Source organism: Nematolebias whitei, chromosome 8 (assembly GCF_014905685.2).
Source record: "Nematolebias whitei isolate Nwh7 chromosome 8, NemWhi1, whole genome shotgun sequence".
NCBI classification, from domain to species: Eukaryota; Metazoa; Chordata; class Actinopteri; order Cyprinodontiformes; family Rivulidae; genus Nematolebias; species Nematolebias whitei.
Genome location: NC_056505.1, coordinates 35610013 through 35631956, shown reverse-complemented (window position 1 = coordinate 35631956; position 21944 = coordinate 35610013). Strand labels below are relative to the sequence as shown.

The 21944-nt window shown below is 39.2% G+C and overlaps 1 protein-coding gene across 1 annotated transcript; it reads right to left on the bottom strand.

Moving 5' to 3' along the window:
* Positions 1-1259: 1259 nt before the first annotated feature.
* On the bottom strand, positions 1260-16037 carry dgcr8 (DGCR8 microprocessor complex subunit). The gene is made up of 13 exons (XM_037681243.1): positions 15157-16037; positions 13694-13856; positions 12355-12497; positions 7642-7954; positions 7360-7557; positions 7147-7248; positions 6482-6580; positions 6135-6217; positions 5900-6000; positions 4326-4432; positions 4061-4188; positions 3516-3629; positions 1260-2337 (listed from the first exon to the last, which is right to left on the bottom strand). The coding sequence occupies exons 1-13, from the start codon at positions 15868-15870 to the stop codon at positions 2254-2256; spliced, it is 2349 nt and encodes a 782-aa protein (XP_037537171.1). The 5' UTR covers positions 15871-16037; the 3' UTR covers positions 1260-2253.
* Positions 16038-21944: the final 5907 nt, after the last annotated feature.

The window sequence follows — 21944 nt, the reverse complement described above, 5'->3', positions numbered from 1 at the left end:
CTCGAACCATAGATTCACCAAAATATTGAATATGGAATAAATGACAGCAGTCTCAAACAGGCCAGTAAAATGTGATTTATTTTTTGCACGTGTCCGTCCACCTGTCAGTCAATCCAGCATGTCAGCAACTGACCAGTCAGCAACCTCAATTTGTCCTGAAGTGAACGCCCCTTACGTCAGCGATTTCAATGAGTTTACATCTTTTGTTTCATGTTAATCTACTGTAATAAACCTTTGTAAAATACACCAAAATGCAGGAAATGGCATCTACTTTATTCAAAATTCTCTGGGGGAGGACCCCCAGATCCACCCCCACAACCAATACAGCCTGTTCTGTGATGTTCTTTATACAGAATTGAAGGTTAAATAACGATCATACATAAATGGACTTTATTTAAAGTAGTATTTGCATTTCATGTATTATTGCATTTGCAGCCCTCTGATAAGATTTTAAACTTGGTCCTCTCTGAGAAACTGTTCGGGCACCTCTGCTTTAAACAGACTGATTACAAGATTGAAGATGTGCTAAATACAGGACACAGTTCAACATGTCCCTGTGGTCAAAGTATTTTCAATCTGTTCTGGGCAAACTTTTGCTAACACCAGTTTCACTGAATCGAAAGTCGGGGGCTAAATTTTATAAACATTAAAAAAAATATTTCAGTACCCAGTTTATTTTTTTTATGAAAAGGTGCAAACAAATTTGACCACATCTGTATTCTTAAAATAAACCAAAGGGATTGTTATTAGTCAAGACATTTTTATTTTTGCATAACAAATATACCACTGAAGTCAAAAAGCTCAAGTTGCAACATCAGTTTCTAGGCAGCAACATTTTAAACAATTTATCATTACAATTCAACATAAAACCAGTATTTTATTTCTCTGCTTACACCAGCACAAGGTTGACAAAATGCACACAGCACATTCTCAATGCAGGTCACTGTCCACTGTTACAGGAGCCGTTCAGCTCGTTCCTGTAGGTGTTTTGTAGAAAACGCACAGCAGTTTTTGTTTTGCTCCAACATTGATGCCTTTTCTTCTGTTACATTTACTCAAGTTTGCAACAACATTAAAAGATCCTATAAAATGCATAAGACTATGTAAGCTTTGGTATACACACTTGTCAGCTTTTACAAGGTTGCCTTGATCATTTTTTGTGGGTAAACGTAATAAACTCGCAAAGATGGCAAATGTACAAAATCCACAATCCATTAAGACAACTCAGAAAACTGCACATGCTGTATACTACTTCCATGAGGACATTTAGCAAGCTTTTCATTTAAATATTACTTATCCAATAAATGCTATATATATATATACACAAAATAAATGGGGCTTGGTCTTCCCACTTCCTGCAGGTGTTTTAGGTCCAATGTATTTTGTGTCAGAGCCCTTCATGAAATGGACAACTAAGGCAACATGTGGCCATCTTGTTTTCAGGAGGCCATCCTAAATGAAAAGCTGTCGAGCATGGCGTGTGTAGACAATTAAAAGCATCAGAGAACTAAAATCAATAAAGAAATGTTTAAACCCGTTACAGTACTCTGGCCCTGAACTGGGTTTACTGCAGCGTCAGGGTGGAGAAAAACAACAAATACTATAAAAAGGCAGGCAGATCCTCCCCAGTACAAAATGTCCAAACAAATGTCTCAAAAGCATTTAGACCAACAGCACGACTACTTGACAAAAACAGACCAGACACGGGTGCATAACGGATCCAAACTTCACAACTCAAGTTCTTGTCATGCAAACCAAGACACTCGTTACCTCCAAAAATCCAGAATTACCATTAAAATAACCAGTCAAGAAACTTTGCTTCCCAATTAAATGACTACCGGTAGTATAAATATGAGTATTAGTAGTCCCTTTCAAATACTTCCAGCACTAAAAATAATGTACCTAAAGACTGAGTGTAGAAAACAACACTGACAGAACAATGAGTGCAGTGGTTTCCATAGTTTAAAAATACGTGCATTTCTTTTTTCAGATTTTTTAAAGTCCTGGTCATTTTTTTAGTTCATAGCAGGGATGAATCTTAAGAGGTAGGCAGTAATTAGTCTAGGGTCTGTAAGTGCATTTAGCCAACCTGCTCGACACCCGCCTGGAGGTGGAGGAGGCAGCTCTACCAGCCTGCTCAGTGTGGGACTGCATTGCATTGTGATCTCAGTGATGCATAATCTGGGCATGGATGGTGGGATGTTTCGACAGTGACTGGCTTTCAGTGCTGTGGTTCATCAGTGATTTGGAGACTCAAACATCAACAGTGCAGAGGGGCTCGCTGCCCGGCTGGGCCGACTCCATTATGGTCATCTTGGGTTTCTTCCTCGTTTCCTCCTGGCATGAAAATACAATCAAGGGACAGCAACGTGAGTGATACGTTTAGAAAGGCAGCTGAATTATTCTTATAAATACACAGACACATGTTAGAATTAGTAATTAGTTTAAGAGCTTTTTGTTATCCTGTAGATCGGCAGTTTGCTCAAACATGCCATAGTAATTTTTAGTGTTTATAGCATTTCATGAAAACTAAACTCCTTAAATTTTCTTGAGTAATTCTTGAAATTCCAGGAGATATTTCCATCACACAAAATGCTCAGAACTTACGGTCTCGTGGTGGGCAGTCACATTCAGAGGTGACCAAGTATACTGTAGCCCACAGTACGTGCATACAGCAATCATTCCTAACAATTATCTAGTATAAACATTATATAATAAAAAGCAAGCATAGACAATCAATGAGGATAGATGCACTATGTACAATGTGCTGTGTGTACACCGATACTAGAATACAAGCATTGATACATGTACACTGGGGCTTAATTTGAGCCGGATCCTGCCGGAACAGGACCTGGGAACCCCCTGATTTTGACACAGAGTGTTCCTGCAACTCTTTGCTCGGATCCGGTGACTCAAATCTACGCCCCTAAAAGTCCAAAGTCATTGTGCATTTTAATTAAAAAACAAAAATATAATTAAATAGCACCGTTAATTGCAAATTAATTCAACAGTTTAAGAGGGTTAATAAAATTTTGATTATTAAAAATATGAGAAACGTTTTGATGTGTATTATTCACATTAATCATGCATCAAAAAAATGGTGCCAATTTGTCAAAATAACACCGATTAAAATGTTGGGGGGGGAAAAAAAAAAAAACCCCAGTCCAATTTACTTTCATTAAAAAAAAGGATGAATGAATCGTCCTTAGTTGGACAACTGAAGCAGCTGAAGGCAGTGGCAATCGAGATTGAAGCAGGAGCGAGTGGTGGGGGGGTGAGCAGTCGAATGTGGACAGGAGCCCACAGGCAGCTGCCGTGAGCAGACTGAGGAGTTCCACATGTGAGTGGAGTCAGACAACAACGCACAGAACTGAACTCTGTGGAGAAGAGGCGGGCTCAGAACCGTGAGGTGGGTGGGGGTCCATGGCATGACGGAAGCGGAGCAGAGCAGCTCTGCTTCTTCAGACGTAACTACACAATGTACTGAACAAAGAGAAGGACAAAATGATTCTCACCCTTTGAGTTGCCAGCTTCTTCATTTCTTCTTGCAGCTTGTTCAAGATGTGGAGGTTTGGCTTGTTCTTTTTGGCAAACTGCTGGAGCTCGATCACACTCTTGTCAGAGCTCTCCTGAAGAAGAGATTATATTTTCATCCTGTGCACACTCAGAATAATGCTTTCAGCTTATAATACCCATTTAAATATGGTGCAAGACGACAGTGGATGTTACAACACACCATCAGAAACCAGAGCAACAGAAAGGAGATTAAAATGCTACATACACTACATGACATAGTTCACATAACCCCAGGAGGTGGGCCATGGGGTTCAAAATGTTTTCGTGGATGGGGAACATCATGAACTATAAACTGAGTAATTCTAATGAAAAAAAACCTAAATCATAACTAAACAATATGCCAATAACAAAAAGTCCCTTTGCTTCATGTCTATTTCAAGTTTGTTTTCCAGACAAAGACATCATGCCCATCTTTTAATTTTTTTAATGCAGAACGTGACATGAAGCTGCCGGAGCGCAGAGGTCAGCAGCAGAGTTCACTCACCTTCTTGACCATCTTGTTGCTCTCTCTGCCGTACATTCGTAGCAGTGAGCCCCAGTTCTTCACATGGGGGTGAAGCATCTGTAAGATCTTCTGAGACGCTAGTTGTTTGCCAACCCTCTTGTTCTTACCTAGTGACAAAAACAACAAATGTACAAAACGCGTTACTAAAACCACCTTTGTGTGTCCAATAGTTTTGACGTTAAAGAATTTAGGCATTTCTTGTCATCAATAGTAAATAAAAAGGTTGGGGTTTGGTTCTACTCACACCACCCTCGAACTGTATGTTTCCCACAAGTCATAACGTATTCACTCTTCTGGTTTTTTCCTGGAATCACCTCAAATTTGATGCTGGTGTCCCCCATCCCATGGTTTCTGCAACAGACAGCAAACATTTCCTTGCAGAGGAGTATGTGGAACAAACCCACCTGCCTTTTGGTTGCATGGTTATAAAACAGGACACCACCTAAATGTCTCTACATGCTTGCAAGAGCTGTCAATTTCCTCACACACACAGCAAGGCCTTGCTATTGTTTCACTGTAGTGAACACGTCTGAAAGATTTGCACAACAGATTTACCGGCCGGGCCGAGCTCGCTGTTACACCGTGTAAAGACGTTGAACCTATGACTCAGGACAACCAGCAGAGGGAGATTAAACTGGATTATTAGTGGCCGTAAAGAAGACAATCTAGTTTTCCAACCGCTAATTTCTCAAGGAGGAGAAGAAAGAGAAGAAGACACTTTGATAAAGTAATATGCCAAAATCTAACCAGGAAATGCACGACAGAATGGAAGGACAGACTATTAAGAAGATTTCAATCATCTGGGAAACGCAGACTGCAGCTGTATTAGACCTACACAGACCAGTACAACCAGAGGGACTCCTTACTCCAGAGTCTGAAAACATGAACGAACAGTTCAATGCATTTTTACTAGAGGCAGAAAATCTGATAATTGAGTTCAATGATTTTTTAAGATGGATGTTCCACAGGTTTTTTTTTTTTGCATGTCAGGTTTGTTCAACTAAAGAGTGAAAATGTTAAAAATGTTCAGTTTTTTTTATTTTTTGAACATTTCCACATCTCTTCAGGACTTCATGTACAGTTCAAGTTTCTGGTGTTAATGTGTTTCAAACGCAACGATCAATGCTAGTTTCTAAGATTTATGCAAACCTGAGCACAATTTCTCTGCATCGTCTGGTGACTACATGTCACTTAGTTGTTTTGTATTAATAAACAACGTATGGTTATTTCAGTTGCAAGGTTACGTATATATTTATTTATGCATTTATATAAAATAAAATGACTATTTACTGGGTCCCCCCAAAATATTCCCCAGCCTCCCACAGCTAAATTCTTCTGGAACTGGGTCTGACTGGGAGAACTGGGGACCTAAGAAAACAAACTGTGATTGACTGGAGTCAAAGAGAATAAAATCTATAATCAAACAGACATACTTAAGACCTTTTGACTAAATTATGATTTTTTTTTTTGCATGTGATTTACAGGAACATCCTGTTCATTTGCAGTTATGTATTGTAAGTACCAAATTCAGTGTGATCTGAAGTGAATGTTTTTAATTTCTCCTAAATTTGGTGTCCAGCTATTCTGCAACAGTCACAGCCCAGTGGTACACAAGCTTAAATAAAATAAAATAAAGTTTATTTCAGGGGCTACAGTCAAAACATCCAACAGTGATTCTCACTAAATCACGTCAATGAAGGGAAATTTGAAACAAGATGTTTGATTTATTGTGTTTCATGCCATCTTGACATACATGGACAAAAGATAAACCTTACAAAACAAATATCTTAAGAGTTGATACTAAAAACATAAATTTACCTTTTAAGGCACTCATGAAGAATCTGATATGGAGACAGAAGTCCTGCTTTGTTGGTCAGCTCGTACACTCTGGAGTCCTCTATACTGATATGATTAAAATACTGTGCCGGGGGGACAAGCAGGGAGACAAGTGAAATGATGCAAATAGTTTCTTGACAAACGAACATCTGGATGTGAACCTATTTTGCTATCCTTTATTTAAAAACTGGTGCAGACATTAAAAATAAAAACGTACCTCTAGCTCATCCCCTTCAACAGGTTTCTCCTCTGACGTCTGCTTCACAAAGTCAGGGATGAGGATTTCCAGTGTGGCTCGAGCTGCAGTCCAACAGATTACCAATAAGTGAAGAACTGGTAATAACCAGCAACCAGTCAAATGTACCAGGCCAAGTATTTAGCATGTACAGGATAAACAGCAGTCACTGCAGCAAACCTGTCGTCTGAACTGGATAAATAATTAACTATTTTCCCCCCCAGCTGATTTCCTAAAAGTGACATTATGTCTAAAAACAATTCACCCTTCAGTACAAATTAATAAAATGGGATTAAACACCCTCAGAGCTATTTTGAATAAAATCTTACCGGCTTTGTTCTTGGCAAGTTTTTTACTGCTCGCAGTTCCTGTGCCGTAAGTGACTCCATCTATAATGACGGACGCTCCGAAGGGTTCACTGGAGTTTTCTGTGGCCAAAAATTACAATCAGTGAAAATCAAACCTCAGTCTGAAGATTTATCATTTAGAAACAAAGAATTAAATAAAATACATTTGATCCTTCAACAATGAATAGGATTTTGTTTGGTTTGTTAACTTATGAGTAGGAAATCAGTTGTCAATGTTGGGATACAATTTTTTAATATTAATAAACAACTTGTGCTGGACATCTTTCTGAGGAAAGACTGCCCAAGACCTCTTCAGTTTTAAAGTCAAAAGTGCAGCTCACAGGAAATCACCAGTAGTGCAGTGTAAAAACACGGTTCAAGCTCTTTCATACACATGAATCTGCACATCCTGTTCTCAAATTTGCCGAACAATTGAAAAAGCAACATGTTTTTTTGCTTCCAGTATTCCTTCAGAGAAACTATCTCACATCAAAATATCTAACTTTTGTGTAAAGTGGATTTAATCTGAAAGAGCTTTACATGTTGGTCTTAGCAGCTGCAGCTCACGTACCAGCAAACAAACAAACAAACACACACAAAAAAAAAGAGTTGTGAAAAACATCTTTACTAACGAACGAGGAACTTACCACAATCAAAGAAGTTGTAAACAGGTCGGACCTTCAGGACACGTTGCATATATTCATGCAGGATGCAAACTTCAGACTTTCCATTGGGGTTGATCACAAATTCTGTTGAAATAAAATCATGACTGCATCAAAAACAATTCTCCTAAAGGAACAAGTTTCCCATCAGTACCTGTGATAAACAGACGACTGTGGGTTGGGGCCTGCTTGTCTTACCCTTCTTCGTTGGAGCATCTTGGACTGATAATGTGATGAGTTTTTGATTGGCGGGCAGAATAGGTCTCTCAGACTCTGCCTGCTTCCTTTTCATGTCTCTGTTGAATTGTCTTCGCTCAGCCCAAGTGCGAAACTTCTTGACAGTGACTTGTTCGAAGTCGAAACATTTTTCAAGATACAGACGAAAATCTTCAAGTTCTGAAAGGAAGTTAAACGTTAGATTCCGAGTTTCACGAGATGAAATGGGGGAAAACGTTTAGTCCGTTTTGGAAAAGCCCTTACCTATGGACTCGTCCTTGCACACCTCCACCTTGGCCTTGACTTGTCCTAAGGCTCCTTGAGCAGTGTCGCAGGGCTGCGACTCTTTATTGGGCAGGCTGTCAGCTGTGGGCTCTTCATCTTGGTCAGTGAGGCCAGAGAGAAGAACTTCCTGCTCCTCTGACTTGGCTCCTTTTTCTTCAGCCACCTCCTCCCCAGGTTTCACAGGAGACGCCTCTGCATTAGAGGTTACCTCCCCATTCAACTCCCTTTCCTCCCGATCCTTCATTTTTTTGTAGTGTAGGCAAGGGATGCTGCTAACAGGAGGATCATGTTTCTGTGTGAACACCAAAAATATGCTCAAACCTTTTCATGTTAGTTCTGTAAAATATATGAAAATAGGCAAAATGTTGCAACTTCCTCTATTAGTAATTACAGTAGTCTCTCGTTTATCACAGGGGATCCGTGCCCCGAAGCCCAGCGATAAGTAATCAGCGATAAGCGATAATTGTCGAGCTAAAACTGTTGCTAAGGCTTTCCAGCTTTTGAATTCTGCATTCGACATCATCCAGACTGATTTGTTTCGCCTCAAACGTGTCCTAAATGCCGACAAAACCAAAGCGATGCTTTTTTCAAATAGGAAGTTGGTCCCAGCAGTTCTTCCTCCGATTTTATCCTCAAATGGTGTCCCCATTGAGTTTGTTGATTCCTATAAATATTTGGGTATCTTGGTCGACTCACATCTCTCTTTTAAGCTCCACGTGGAAAACTTGATAAAGAAACTGAAAGTTAAACTGGGTTTCTTTTTCAGAAACAGATCCTGTCTAACTCTGAATGCTAGAAAACGCCTTGTATCTGTGACCTTCCTTCCCTCCATTGATTACGGTGACATTATTTACATGAACGCTCCTACAAGAACCCTGCAGATGTTGGATGCTGTCTATCATGGTGCACTAAGATTCATAACTGGCTGTGATTATCGTACCCACCACAGCTCCCTGTATTCACTGGTTAACTGGACATCATTAACTTCACGCAGACTCTCCCACTGGTACATTTTCATCTTTAAATCACTTCTTGGTCTGCTGCCTTCATACATCTCCTCCTACATGTCTCTGCGTGAGTGCAGCTACAGCGTGCGCTCTCAGGACATTATTACCTGCAGTGTTCCCTCAGTGAGGACTGAACTAGTCAAAGGGCCTTCTCCTATTCTGCTCCTGTTTCCTGGAATATCTTACAAAAAGATTTGAAGCTCTTGACCTTGACCTCTCTAAGTGGCTTTAAGAACCTGTTGGACTCTTGGCAGGGACCAACGCAGACATGTTCCTGTTTTTAGTTTTCTACATTCGCCTTAGAATCTAGCTGTTTTTTTGTTACTTTTTCCTTTTAGCCATCCTATTTGGAAAAAAAAACAAAAAACCTGTATTATGACTTTTTATAACTGTTTATTTTTGTCGCTGTTGTCCATTGTTGTCATCATTCTTTGTTGAAATCAGGTCTCTCTTGTAAATGAGTCCTCGAGGCTCAATGGGATTTACCTGTCTAAATAAAGGTTGATTGATTGATAAGTGAAAAATCGCGAAGTAGGAATAGAAATCCAAGCAGTATTTTAGCATTTTTTATATATTAAGGCGTTTTAAACACTTCCCACATACTTGCAATATTCTAAACAATGTTTCTAAACTCTCTAAAAGAGATGTCATGTCATGATTTCAACTCCCTGCCTCAGCCACCAGCAAGCGCTCTTGGCCACGCCCACTTCTCCACTCTGCATGGAGAGCAGAGGATGAAATTTTTTCGGGAGTACCGCGGGTCACGCGATTCCGGATGGATTCTGGATGGATTCCGGCGAGACCGGAGTCAACCTCATTATAACTCACGTGACTGGACTGAAAGCTAACGGGAGCAGACAGGAGCGGGAACCGACCAATAACCAAAAATGAAAACGAAAAACAAAAAAAATCAAAAACGGGCGCAGCTATTTTGTAGTTTTCTTTCAGTAAGCCTTCACTTTAACACAAGTCAAAATGACTACATTTCCCAGGAGTCAACTGTTCCAACAGTAGCTTTTCACCTAGAGGATGGGAGGAGCTGCGATACGGTACAGAGCCTGAAAATAGTTTGCAACACAAGGTAAGAAGTAACTATCTATCTATTAAACTCACAGAACAGGCAGGAAAGTGTCAAATAACTTGGTGCTGTGCTGCTTTAAACGTCTTAGCTGCAGTGAGGAGCTGCTGTTTACTGTCAGTAAATAAACTCAAACAGCACATTTTTCTCCACCTTGTCCCTTTTAATTTAAAAATTATTCTCTGCTTTGTTATGTGGGTTTTTAGGTTAAAATCTTTATTATCTGTTGCTGTTTGTAATGTCAAAAAAAAAAAAAAAACGAACTCTTCCTGGTTAAAGTGCATGCATTCTCCGGTAAAAATATCCTATTTTTATATTGTGACGTCCTGCTGGATACTGAAATCGAGGAAAACGTGAACAACCATCACTTTATTGTGTAAATAGTTACTGTCGGCTGTAACCGTGCCAGTACAAGAACAAACTCGTTAGTGAAAGCATTCTACGGTAAAAATATCCCAGTTTTTATATGAAATACTGGTTGCATATAAATTATAATAACTGTTTTAGTTTTAGATTTAAGATATGATGTGTACAATTATGTTGTTGTGTTAAATTTTAGGCCAAGAGTTGATTTTTCTCAGTTCATTTCTTCACACCAGGGGCGATTCTAGAAGCCTTTTTAGGGGCCTTAGCCCCCCAGTGTTAACAATGGCTCTTGGCTTGAACCACACAGGGGGTATTAGCATTAGAATTATTGTAGGGGGACATATTGATGCGAGGTCTGTGGGTCCTCCACCATAACTTTTTGATAAAGTAGCTGCTATTTCCTGCATTCTGGTGTATTTTAACAGGTTTTAAAACATTTATGTTTACCTACATAAGTAAATACTTGATCCAATAACTGTTTTATAAAGCATGGCACAAAAAGTAGCACTAAGCTTTTTGTTTGTCTTTAATTAAATTTTTCTACCTAACACAGGAAGCTGTTAGCTCTGGAAGCAAGCTGTTAAACAGCTTTGGATACAAAGACCCTTGTCACACACTTCAAAAGAGCAGGTAAGATACATAAAATCTTGTAATCTCTGCCTGGTGAGGCTGATTAAATAATTATAAAATATGATAAGTGAAATAAATAAAGAAAAAATAAGCTACTGTAATTTATAGTTGCAAATGTCACGTTTTCTTGACTTAATTTCAACTGTAAAGCTTGTGTTTTTGATAAATATTTTTTTCCAAAAGAAAGGCCAACAAATAGTCATTTGTAGTCATGGTAACACTATTTTGACTTGTGCACCGTCGTCTTTCACTTTTAGGTGACACAAGGCTCTGGACTGGTCACTGAAGCTGTGGAGAGATGAGGTGGAACACCAGACCTGCAATGGTCCAGTCTGTAAATGATGCTCTGAAGTCTGGTAAGATGCACGACATCCTGCTTCACCCAAACGAGCTCGTTACCTCAACCACATATACTTAACTTCTTGAGGACGTTGTCCAATGTATAATAATGTCTTTAAACATTTTTATTTGTTGAGTTCTCTGCTTAGTACATTATTTTTCTTTTTTTGTTTTTGTTTGTTTGTTTAAACAATTTAAAACATGAGAGTAATGTCACTGTTTAAAGGAAACAATTGCTCAATAAATTAGTAAAATGCAACTTGTTATGTTTGGGTTCTTTCATCTAAGGTAGACATGGTGTGACCCATGGACTGGTTTTGATTTTTTGTTTTTACTGTAACTGACCTTCAAAAGAGCTGGAAACAGAGATTCAGCAGCTGATCCTCTGTAGAAAAATTATATGGACTACAGGCCATGTATTATTGGTTTTATGACATTTAGTGAAGGTTTTTATTTGGATTAAGGAAATAAATGTCTCTATTTCACCACAGATTAACTGTTACTGTTGCCATATCTTTTGAAATAAAACTAAAGAACACAAAGTAATTTAAACAGGAATGGGTAGAAGATCAAATCAAATTCAATGTATTTCCTAAAAATTAAATGAAGATTAAAAAAAAACAGGAGCAGGAGTCATGTTACCAGGTGTGGGACAGGACAGGATTAATTTTTTTACTCTGGACCAGGATTGGGACAGGACAGGATTTTTTTCTGTGGGACCAGGACAGGAGTGAAAATCCACTCGTGTCATCCTCTATTGTGCGGCTCATCCATCAATCAGTCAATTGTGTGTCATGTCCAATCTTATTTTGAAAAACCGTGATAGAGCGAGTCTGCGAAAAACGAACCACGTAGTAGCGAGGTACTTCTGCATCTGTAAAGTCACCCATTTATTTATTCCATTAAGACTGGTCTTGCTGTCTTTACATACACCTACACTTAATGAAATTTTAACAAATCTCCTTAATGAGTTATACTCCATCCCTGAATAAAAATATGGATTTAAAAAAAAAAAAAAAAAAAAAAAAAAGAAGCTTGGAAATAAACAAACTAGGAACAGGAGAAGATTAGGCTTTCAGTGACAGATACTCAAACATGAACTGCGTTAGTTCACTTCAACTAGTTAATGTCTAACAAACTAAACATGTGACCAACTGCTCTGAAAGATGTTCATGGACTCATCCATGAACATCTTTTTCCACAAAGTGACCACACACAGTTTCAGTCACTTATTTTTTGTGTTGTTCAGACACAAAGCATTTAGTAACTTACCCTAATACTGCCAGTTCCAAGGAAGTAGGGTCTGGACCAGGTGACCACCCTGGTCTCTCTGTGCAGGTAGACTGGAACGCCTGAGTTATGGAATGTCATGATCCATCCGTCAGGTAAAGGCTCAGTGGGTGGACGGCCGCGACCTGCCACAAGACGAAACTTGAAGGCACGTAATAACAGTGGTACTCTGAGTTACGCTATAGCAGATAAGGACAAGTACATCCGGCATCACTGTGAAAGACTTTGGATGAAGTGTTAAAAAAAGAGAATGTTAAGACCAAACTAAATCAAACATGTTAGTGGATTCATCGAGCTGATAAATATTTAGACATTTTCAGCCGAGGAAAAAACAGACCACTGCTTTTCTTCCAACACTTTCCCCCATCTGCACTGATCTTTACACATCCAGCTGTGTATATGTACCATTTCAGAGGCTACTTGATCATCCACTTTGTGTCACATGACTAAAGGTCGACCAATACAAGATTTTCTGTGGCTAATGCCAACCTTTAGAAATCAGTAGCCAACGGCTGATATACAACAAATGTTTAGGTCAGTACGTAGACATTTGTTAAACGCATACTTAATATAGCTGCAAACTACTGGGTCATGTTTAGGATGATGGGAATAGCTGAGCTTTAATTATATATATATATATATATATATATATATATATATATATATATATTTAAAAACAACACTTAAAGGAATTTTTACATAAAACAATGAATAACATTCTCACTTAAAAACTAAAATATAAGCTAAAGTAAGCTGGTTATTTCTCCTGCATCTCTATTTTCCTACTGGGTAATTGGTTTGTTATGTTTGTCTGATCTGGAGACAGAGACAAAAAGACAGAACTGGAAGATGTTGAGGTTCTCCTTAGGAGTGACAAGGATGGATTAAGATTAGGAATGAGGTAATCAGAGGTACAGCACAGGTTGAGCAACTGGGAGATGAAGTTAGAGAGACCAGACTGAGATGGTTTGGACATGTCCAGAGGAGGGACAGTGGGTATACTGGTAGAAGGATGATAGAAATGCAGCTGCCAGGAAAAAGACAAAGAGGAGATACATGGATGCAGTTAGAGAGGACATGGAGGTAGATGGAGTGAGGACAGAGTGAGATGGAGGAGGATGGGCTGATTAATTTGTCTTTTTAAACTTGTAATCAGAGTCAGTGATTTGGTTGCAGACATTTCAAAAACATGGGTGAGGAAAAAAAAAAAAAAAGAAAAGAACATTAATTCCTGAAACATTACCCAAAATACAAAAACCACATTCAACTGTTGATTTGTTGAAGGCATCAAACCCTAAAGTGAATCAGATCAACCACTCACTCTTCAGCACAGTCTTAATTTTGGTCATCATGGGCTGAACGCCTCCTTCACCATCTGACTGATGATCACTGTCTCCAACATATCTGTCCTCTGTGAGACGCATCTTCTTTGGGACAGGCAAGCCCTCCTCCAGCAGAGCATCAACATCATTATCAAACCCCTCCTGGAAGAGTCAGTGGTTAAGAGCGTAGTGGGAAAGCACTTCAAATCACTTTTAGAAGGCCTTCGCTTCACTTGAAGGAAAAACATACAAAAAACCCTGAAGTGATGGGAAGCCTCTAAATAAAACAACTCAGAGGAGCAAACCAGTGAATAAATAAGACTTTGAATAAAACTTGGCATTTGAGATTATAAAGATAAACTTAAATGGTACTAACCTCTTCCAGCGTCACACTTCTCATTTCAGTAATTTAAAAAAGAAGGAAAACAAAAAAGAAAAAGCAAGAAAATTCACATTTATACTGCTCCGAACAATTAGTTTGGTCTGTACTCGATAGAAGCTGATGAGAAAATGTCTTTAGTAACTAAAGTTTAAAATATTTTCACTACACAAGCAGGTTCAGTCTTTTGGATCCTTCATTCCTCGTCCTTATTTAATGAAAAATATTTACTAAATACTACCAACAATTTCCAGTTTAAATCAGTTTTTCTACAAAAAGGGAAGTTCTTCACAGTTAATGTACGACTCAAGCAGTTATTACCCGCAGCTCCAATTTTCCCTTTCATGCTGCTTTACCACTAAAACAGGTGGTACCTCACTGGGCTGTGACTAGTTGACTAGAAGGTGCGCTACAGAATTTCTTGCACCTTTCACTGTACTGTAGTACTACTCATCTTCCTTGTACAAGTCAAAGAGGTGTGCAGCTGTCGCTTGAGTTTTGAACACGTTTCAAAAATGGGACTATTCCATAAGAGAAGCTGTCGCACAAAGTCCTCTACTCCAAATCGTCTCAAAAGCAACATACGGTAACGCTCGACACCTGCACAGAGAAAGTCATGCACATGCAAATAAGCTGTGATTTTCACAGACTGGTTGTGTTTTGCAGCTTGTTGGTCGCTCGCTTGCAGAGACTGCAACGTTCACACATTTCCCAGCAATTTGGAGTCACCAGCTACTTGTCTCCCAACAAGTGCAGCTCAGTGAGATACTACCTTAACTTTTACCTATTGAAAACTGCAGGAGCTTCAAAGGTTTGGAGGCTGTTTCGAGTACTCTGAAGAGATGTGGAAAACCTCTATATACAATTTCAACTGTGAGCTCCAACAATAACGTAGCCATCAAGATTAAAAAACGTGTAGAAATTTTAATAGCTATAATTTCATCAAAATCCTTAAGCACTACAGAATCAAGAGCAAAACGAGTTTGAATTGTTGTAGGAGGGCTCCGTTTGTTCCTAGAAAAAAGAGCAGTCAAGATTTATAGCCGATAGACACAGGATCCTGTAACATGGACTCAGACGTACCTCGTAGGAAAACGCAGCAGCCTCGTCGTCCACTTGTTCCTGCTGAACTATGGTGTCAGACTTAAAGCCGCCGTGCTCATCATCATCCTGATCCAAGAGGTTCTCGTAAAAGTCATCTAACTCATCCAAGACAGCAAACTCGACCTTGTTTTCTAGGTCTACCTCTGCCTCAGATTTTCTGACTGCTGGGTTTCCAGCTCCGTAGCTTCCTTCAGCTTCTTCTAGCATACTTGACGGATCATGCAAATTGTAATCGAGACTGCCTAAGGCTAAGCCATCCTGGCTTCCTGCCTCCTGCCCCTCACCTGTGTACAAAACCTTCCTGTCTTTGCTGTTGCTACTACTACTGCTGCTGCTGGTGCTGGCTTCGGTGAAGCTCACACTGATCTTTACATCTCTCAGTAGCTTGAGGTCTGGTAAAAACTTGGTGACCTGGGGAGCGTGGCGGGCTGTTCTGGGGCAGGGTGGGTTGGAGGTCGCCTCGTCTGAAAAGTGGCTACAGAAACTTAATAAGCTGCTGCTGATGGGCTGCTGTGACGTGGCTTCCCCCTCTCCTGGGGTGGATGTGTATCCATCACCACCAGAGCCAACGTCCATTACCTCTGCGTCACAGGACGTTTGCAGGGGAGGTGGTGGAGGTGCTCTGCCCTGGTCTAGACCAAAATCATCAGGTGGCTCCAAGGGGAGAGGGGGTAGAATATCATCTATATCCATTCTGTCTAAATCAAAGGCTAAAACCTGACAATAACGTTGAAATCTTCGAAACAATGTCTCCTACTTCGACTGGTGATCACACATGCAGAAACTCATCCCTGTATAGATCACGTACCAGAGGTGAATATGTTAAGCTGACTACATTGCTCTTTTCATTAATGTAGACAGCCTTCAGAATCACTGTCTCAATTATTGGAAATCACAATGCATTCAGCTTATTGTGGAGGAGAGGCACTGATCATTCTTCACCGCGACCATCTGGGAGCTAAGGGGGAAACATTATCAGAGAACAGATGTCAGGTAATGCCACTGCACCGTTTGTAATAACACTATAAACAGCTCGGTTCGTTTGTTTTAAAACACGGTTAAACTTTAATCGGGTCAGAAAAGTAAACTCAACGTGCCATAAAACGGAGAATGAGCATTTAATTAATCTGCAACAGCAAACTGGGCCTTTCCTATGTCGCTAGCGTTAAGCTAAATCATGTGCTAGCAAGCCGGGATGTGTAGAAAAAAGGTTGACAAATCATAAACCAATAGTTATAAATCAATACACATACTCACTAATAAACAAGACACACGCGTCTCCTCCGAGCAACCAAACCGCCTTCCTAAATTATTTTATTGTCGAGGTGATACCATGTAGCCTCAGCGGCAGCACCGCCATCTTGAGGAAAAGCACAGCTGCTAGTCACAATAAGCCACGCCTTCTAGCACCGGCTTTTTGATGATTGACGGAGCAGCAGACCAATCACAACGTTTTGTATGGTCCGAAACGAGCCAATCAGAGCAGGAGCAGCACAGGAGATGGGAAGCACTTTTTTTTGAATTTCTTGAAATCAAAAGCGGGTTTGGCAACATTTTGTGACCAAAAAGGCCATCTTCATCAAAGTTTGCATCAGGAAAATATTGGACTGTTGGAATATGGCGTAAGAAAACTATCAAAATAAACGTGTATGTAAAGACAGAAATGTGCGCATATTAGTCATACCTCTAGTAAAACCAAGGTGCATACATAGAATTTGCAAACAATTAAATGAAGTTAAATCACATACACAAAATGTGGGCTGTATATTTCCTTTGTAAAAATACAATTAAAAATGTTACAACTTCACAAACTTACAAACACAAAGTTCATCTTTGCACAATGCACATGCGTTTTAAAAGCTTTATCTGTTTCAAATCATAGTGCCAATGACAGACCAAGAAATGAGATACCGTCATGTAATGTTAAACAGTTAAAGGTTGGTTTGTCTTATTTACATACGTTAATTACAAATTATAGGATAAAGAAACTCATTTTTAATTTATCTCTTCTCAGGCATGTAACATTTAATGACAGAGGATTGTCCACCTCTTATTTACTTATAAAATGTGATATGTGTCTACATTCTACTTAAGCAAATTTAATTAAAAAAAACCAAAAAAAAACTGCATTCTTGTTAGTCATGTTTTGACAATTATCTACCATTTGGGGTGTAACTTCTCTGCACAGCTGTTAGAGAAACATTACAGTGTAGTTTATGGAGCAATGTGTAACAATTAATAATGAAAATTTTAATTATCTAAATAATTTTTCTTTATGCTTGAATAACTACTCATGTTATGAGTAATACAAATACACGAAAAATAAATATTTTATTGCTTAAATTGAATTATTTTAACCATCACAGAAAAATCTAAATGCTGTAAAATAATTTTTATGGATTGCAAAACTGAATGGAATTTATAAAGTAGGATCTAGAGCGAAGGACATCATTTGGATAGAAGGTGGAGATGATCTTCTGAAAGCCTTCGTCTTCCACCACGGACAGCGGCCGCATGTCTGTGATGATCATATTTAAAATGTTGTTTGTGAACTCAGCTGCTGCACAGCCAACATCCTGGAGCCGTTTGTACGAAGCTGTCCGACTCTGCCATTCACTGAAAAGAAGAATAAAATTATTATTTGTTGTTCATTGTTATGCCTGAATAAATATATTTCAAGTGTACTTCATTGGATATTATAACATTATTTAATATTGTTAAGGGGTAATCTACACTTTCTGATGACCCTGCTGCAATCAAAGTAACATTAATATGTCAGTTGTATTTGATTTATGCTTTTATTTATGTGTGAGGTTTGAGGATGTTTTAATTAAAACCCTCCGTCACTGATTTTTTTTTAACCATCACAGAATTTTTTTTTCCATGATTGTCTCACTTTCCATCCTCCTCTGGGTCTGCAGCACCTCATGTTCAAATATCGTCTCATTGTTTTGACTCAAACACAATAAAACTGACTAAACACCAAACACACTAAATTACACTGTAAAACCCAAACACGCTAAATATCATAAATCTCTCAAACCTCATGACTCTCCCACTCTCACTGTGACTTAATCGCACTGAACTCCATTCAACTTCTGCATCTTTTTCTTTGTCTTCCTGTAGATTTTTTGGTGCTTGACAAATAACTTGGAGCCTCCATCATAAAGGAGCGGGGAGGTTGTTTAACTGTTCGGTGGAGGTGGGAGGCGAAAGCGGAGGGTGACGGGGGTGTTGTCTCTGAGACTGCCCGTCTTTGCCGCAGCCCCTCGTTCTAACGATCTTCAGATATGACAAGGATTTAAAAAAAAAAGATGTGGCATGAATTATTTATCCAATTCAATTCAATTCAATTCAAAAATACTTTATTAATCCCAAAAGGAAATTAAATATTGTTGTAACTCATTGTCCTTGTTTCATTCAGAGATGTTATAGATACTAATGGCTGTAGACAGTGTTGGATTTCATGTTTTATCTTTTAGTATTATTTTAATCAAGCTTGAAATTTCATGTATTAAAATGTGTTTATGTGTCATTCTTTCACTACCTTACAATCATTTAAATGTTAATCAGAATGTTAATCAATTATTTTGCTTATAATCTCACATTAGCTAGGAAAATCACACAAGTTCACAATGGAAGGATCTCTTGTAAAGGTCCATCCCACAGTTGATCCAAAGTAACTGGCTGCAGATGTCGTCCGATATGTCCACCCAGACTCGGCTGGCCTCTTGATTCCCAGGGCTGCAGGACCACCCAAATGTTGGGCAGAACTCCTCCCAGAGCGATGGCCACTCCTTCCAGCAGCTTGCCGAGCACCTCGTCGACACGGACAGCCGGCTGCAGATGCCAGGGGACGATCCCAGTCCTTCTGCTGTCATGAGCCGCGTTTCTTGCCAGTTCCAGGATTTCTTTAGGAGATCTTAGGATCTCAGTGGTCAGGCACTCAAGCACTGCAAGCAGGTAGATGGGAACGCATCCACGGAGCCTCCTTATCAACTCATTTGAGATTTGGGGCTTGTTGTTATGGTTACACATCATAACAAATGTCCAAAAGTAAAAAGGTTTCAGTAAAAATCCTTCCAGCTGCACAGCATCCAACACCAGAGGAAGTATTCATCCAAATGAAGTGATTTACATCCAGAAAAACAGGAATTAAAGTTTCCAAAAGCAATAGCTCAGAATGAAAGTAACAGAGCTACTCCAACATGCAGCCACCTTGAGCGGCGCAATATCATATCTGGTTTTACTTGGTATATCAACACAATTAAAAACTTGTGTGTAGTTTAAAGTCTGTACTTCTGACAAATTTGTCTTTGTCTTTTGTCTTTGCCGCCAAAGAGACTGAAATTGGTCATGTGACTATCATGCGTCAGCGCGTCGATTGACTCCATAGAAAAGAAGTCAGTCAGAGTAGGCAACGCCAGACATTTGAGTAGGCAGCGAAATTGCTGCCTGTTTTTGAGAAGATAGCAATATGTAAAATGTATGCACATGTCTGTAAATTTGTGTAGCAGCCAGCAACCACTGATACTGCCAAGTCTTGGAAATGTGTTGAGCAGCAAATCTGACAGCTTGTACAAACATTTTACATATAGTTACTGCATCAATGTCATAAATGTGTGGACACACATTTCTGATATGGTGTCCCATCGGTGCATGAATGTGAAAGCACTGATTATTCTTTGTATGAATATAGTAGAGTGCTGTATGAATGGGTAAATGAGGGCACAGATTGTAGTGTGAAGCGCTTTGAGTATCTTGATAAGATAGAAAGACGCTATATAAGTTCATTCTCTTTACCAATGGCCATAAATGTTAGAATCAAAAATGTTTATCACACATTTGTTCCTATATCTATGGAAAAATTTATCAAATGAAATCAGTTTCCTATTTTTACTATAAACCCTAACAAATCCAGTCAACCTAACCTTTGAAAGAATTACCTCTGAATGTGTGAAGCTCTACGTTTACTGTGAGAGAACAGTTCCCAAGTCCAGTATAAGCTGGAGTTCATCTCTTTTGGGTGAGAGGAAAGTTCACCAGGAAAATTTTTTGTGGTCGTGCATATGGTGCAAAACATATTTTGCCTTTTGCCTCTCTGAAAATGTCCAGGAAAGCTCTAAAAATGTAATTATGTGATAGGAAAATTTACTTTTTACATTATGAAATGAGAAATACAAAACGATCAACACCTAGTAGTAGCTACACAGACTAAGGTAAAACCATTTCTTGATGCACTGACTGTTCAGAGACACTGCGTTGAGGACACCAGTCGTTGTCCAGACTGTGGCGCTGTCTCACTTTGGGTTGCTTGTCCCTCAACAGACTGTCTTGCATTGTCCTGTCTGGCCTGACAGTCCCTGGAGAACTTGTGTTTAACATGGACACCACTGTGCTAACTGGACCTAACAAAGAAGCCAATAAAGTTACATGCTTGAGAAGAAACTGCATAAAAACAGTTTCTTTATCCTACATTTTGTAATTACCATATAGAAATAAGATAAACCAATAACATTTAACTGTTTAATATTACCTGACTGTTTGTTTGTTGGTCTGTCATCTTGGTGCTCGTATCAATGTGTTGTGTCCTGATACTCAGTAAACTGGGTAGATAAATCTAAGGTTGAGTCAGGTACCCTGGATGGATTTTTATTTGTTGAAACATTTCGTCTTTTATCCAAAAGACGTCTTCATTCAGAGGAGCTGCACCAAACTGGTTTACTTGCAGCTCAACCTTGTCAGATGTGTGTATTAACCGTGACCCCATGACCTCAGAGCACGTATTTGCAGAAAAAAATTTTTGTATCACAAACTGTCATAGTTCTTTGTATTCATAAAGAATACACCACAGCTGTAAACTTGAACTTTGTAAGTTCGAGAAGTTGTTACTTTTTAAACTGTATTTTTATAAAGAAAATAAATACAGGTCCTTCTCAAAAAATTAGCATATTGTGATAAAGGTCATTATTTTCCATAATGTAATGATAAAAATGAAACTTTCATATATTTCAGATTCATTGCACACCAACTGAAATATTTCAGGTCTTTAATTGTTTTAATACTGATGATTATGGCATACAGCTCATGAAAACTCAAAATGCCTGTCCCAAAAAATTAGCATATTTCATCCCACCAATGAAACACAAGTGTTTTTAATACAAAAAACGCCAATCTTCAAATAATCATGTTCAGTTATGCACTCAATACTTGGTCGGGAATCCTTTTGCATGAATGACTGCTTCAATGCGGCGTGGCATGGAGGCAATCAGCCTGTGGCACTGCTGAGGTGTTATGGAGGCCCAGGATGCTTCGATAGCGGCCTTAAGCTCATCCAGAGTGTTGGGTCTTGTGTCTCTCAACTTTCTCTTCACAGTATCCCACAGGTTCTCTATGGGGTTCAGGTCAGGAGAGTTGGCAGGCCAATTGAGCACAGTAATACCATGGTCAGTAAACCATTTACCAGTGGTTTTGGCACTGTGAGCAGGTGCCAGGTCGTGCTGAAAAATGAAATCTTCATCTCCATAAAGCTTTTCAGCAGATGGAAGCATGAAGTGCTCCAAAATCTCCTGATAGCTGCTGCATTGACCCTGCCCTTGATAAAACACAGTGGACCAACACCAGCAGCTGACATGACACCCCAGACCATCACTGACTGTGGGTGCTTCACACTGGACTTCTGGCATTTTGGCATTTCCTTCTCCCCAGTCTTCCTCCAGACTCTGGCACCTTGATTTCCGAATGACATGCAAAATTTGCTTTCATCC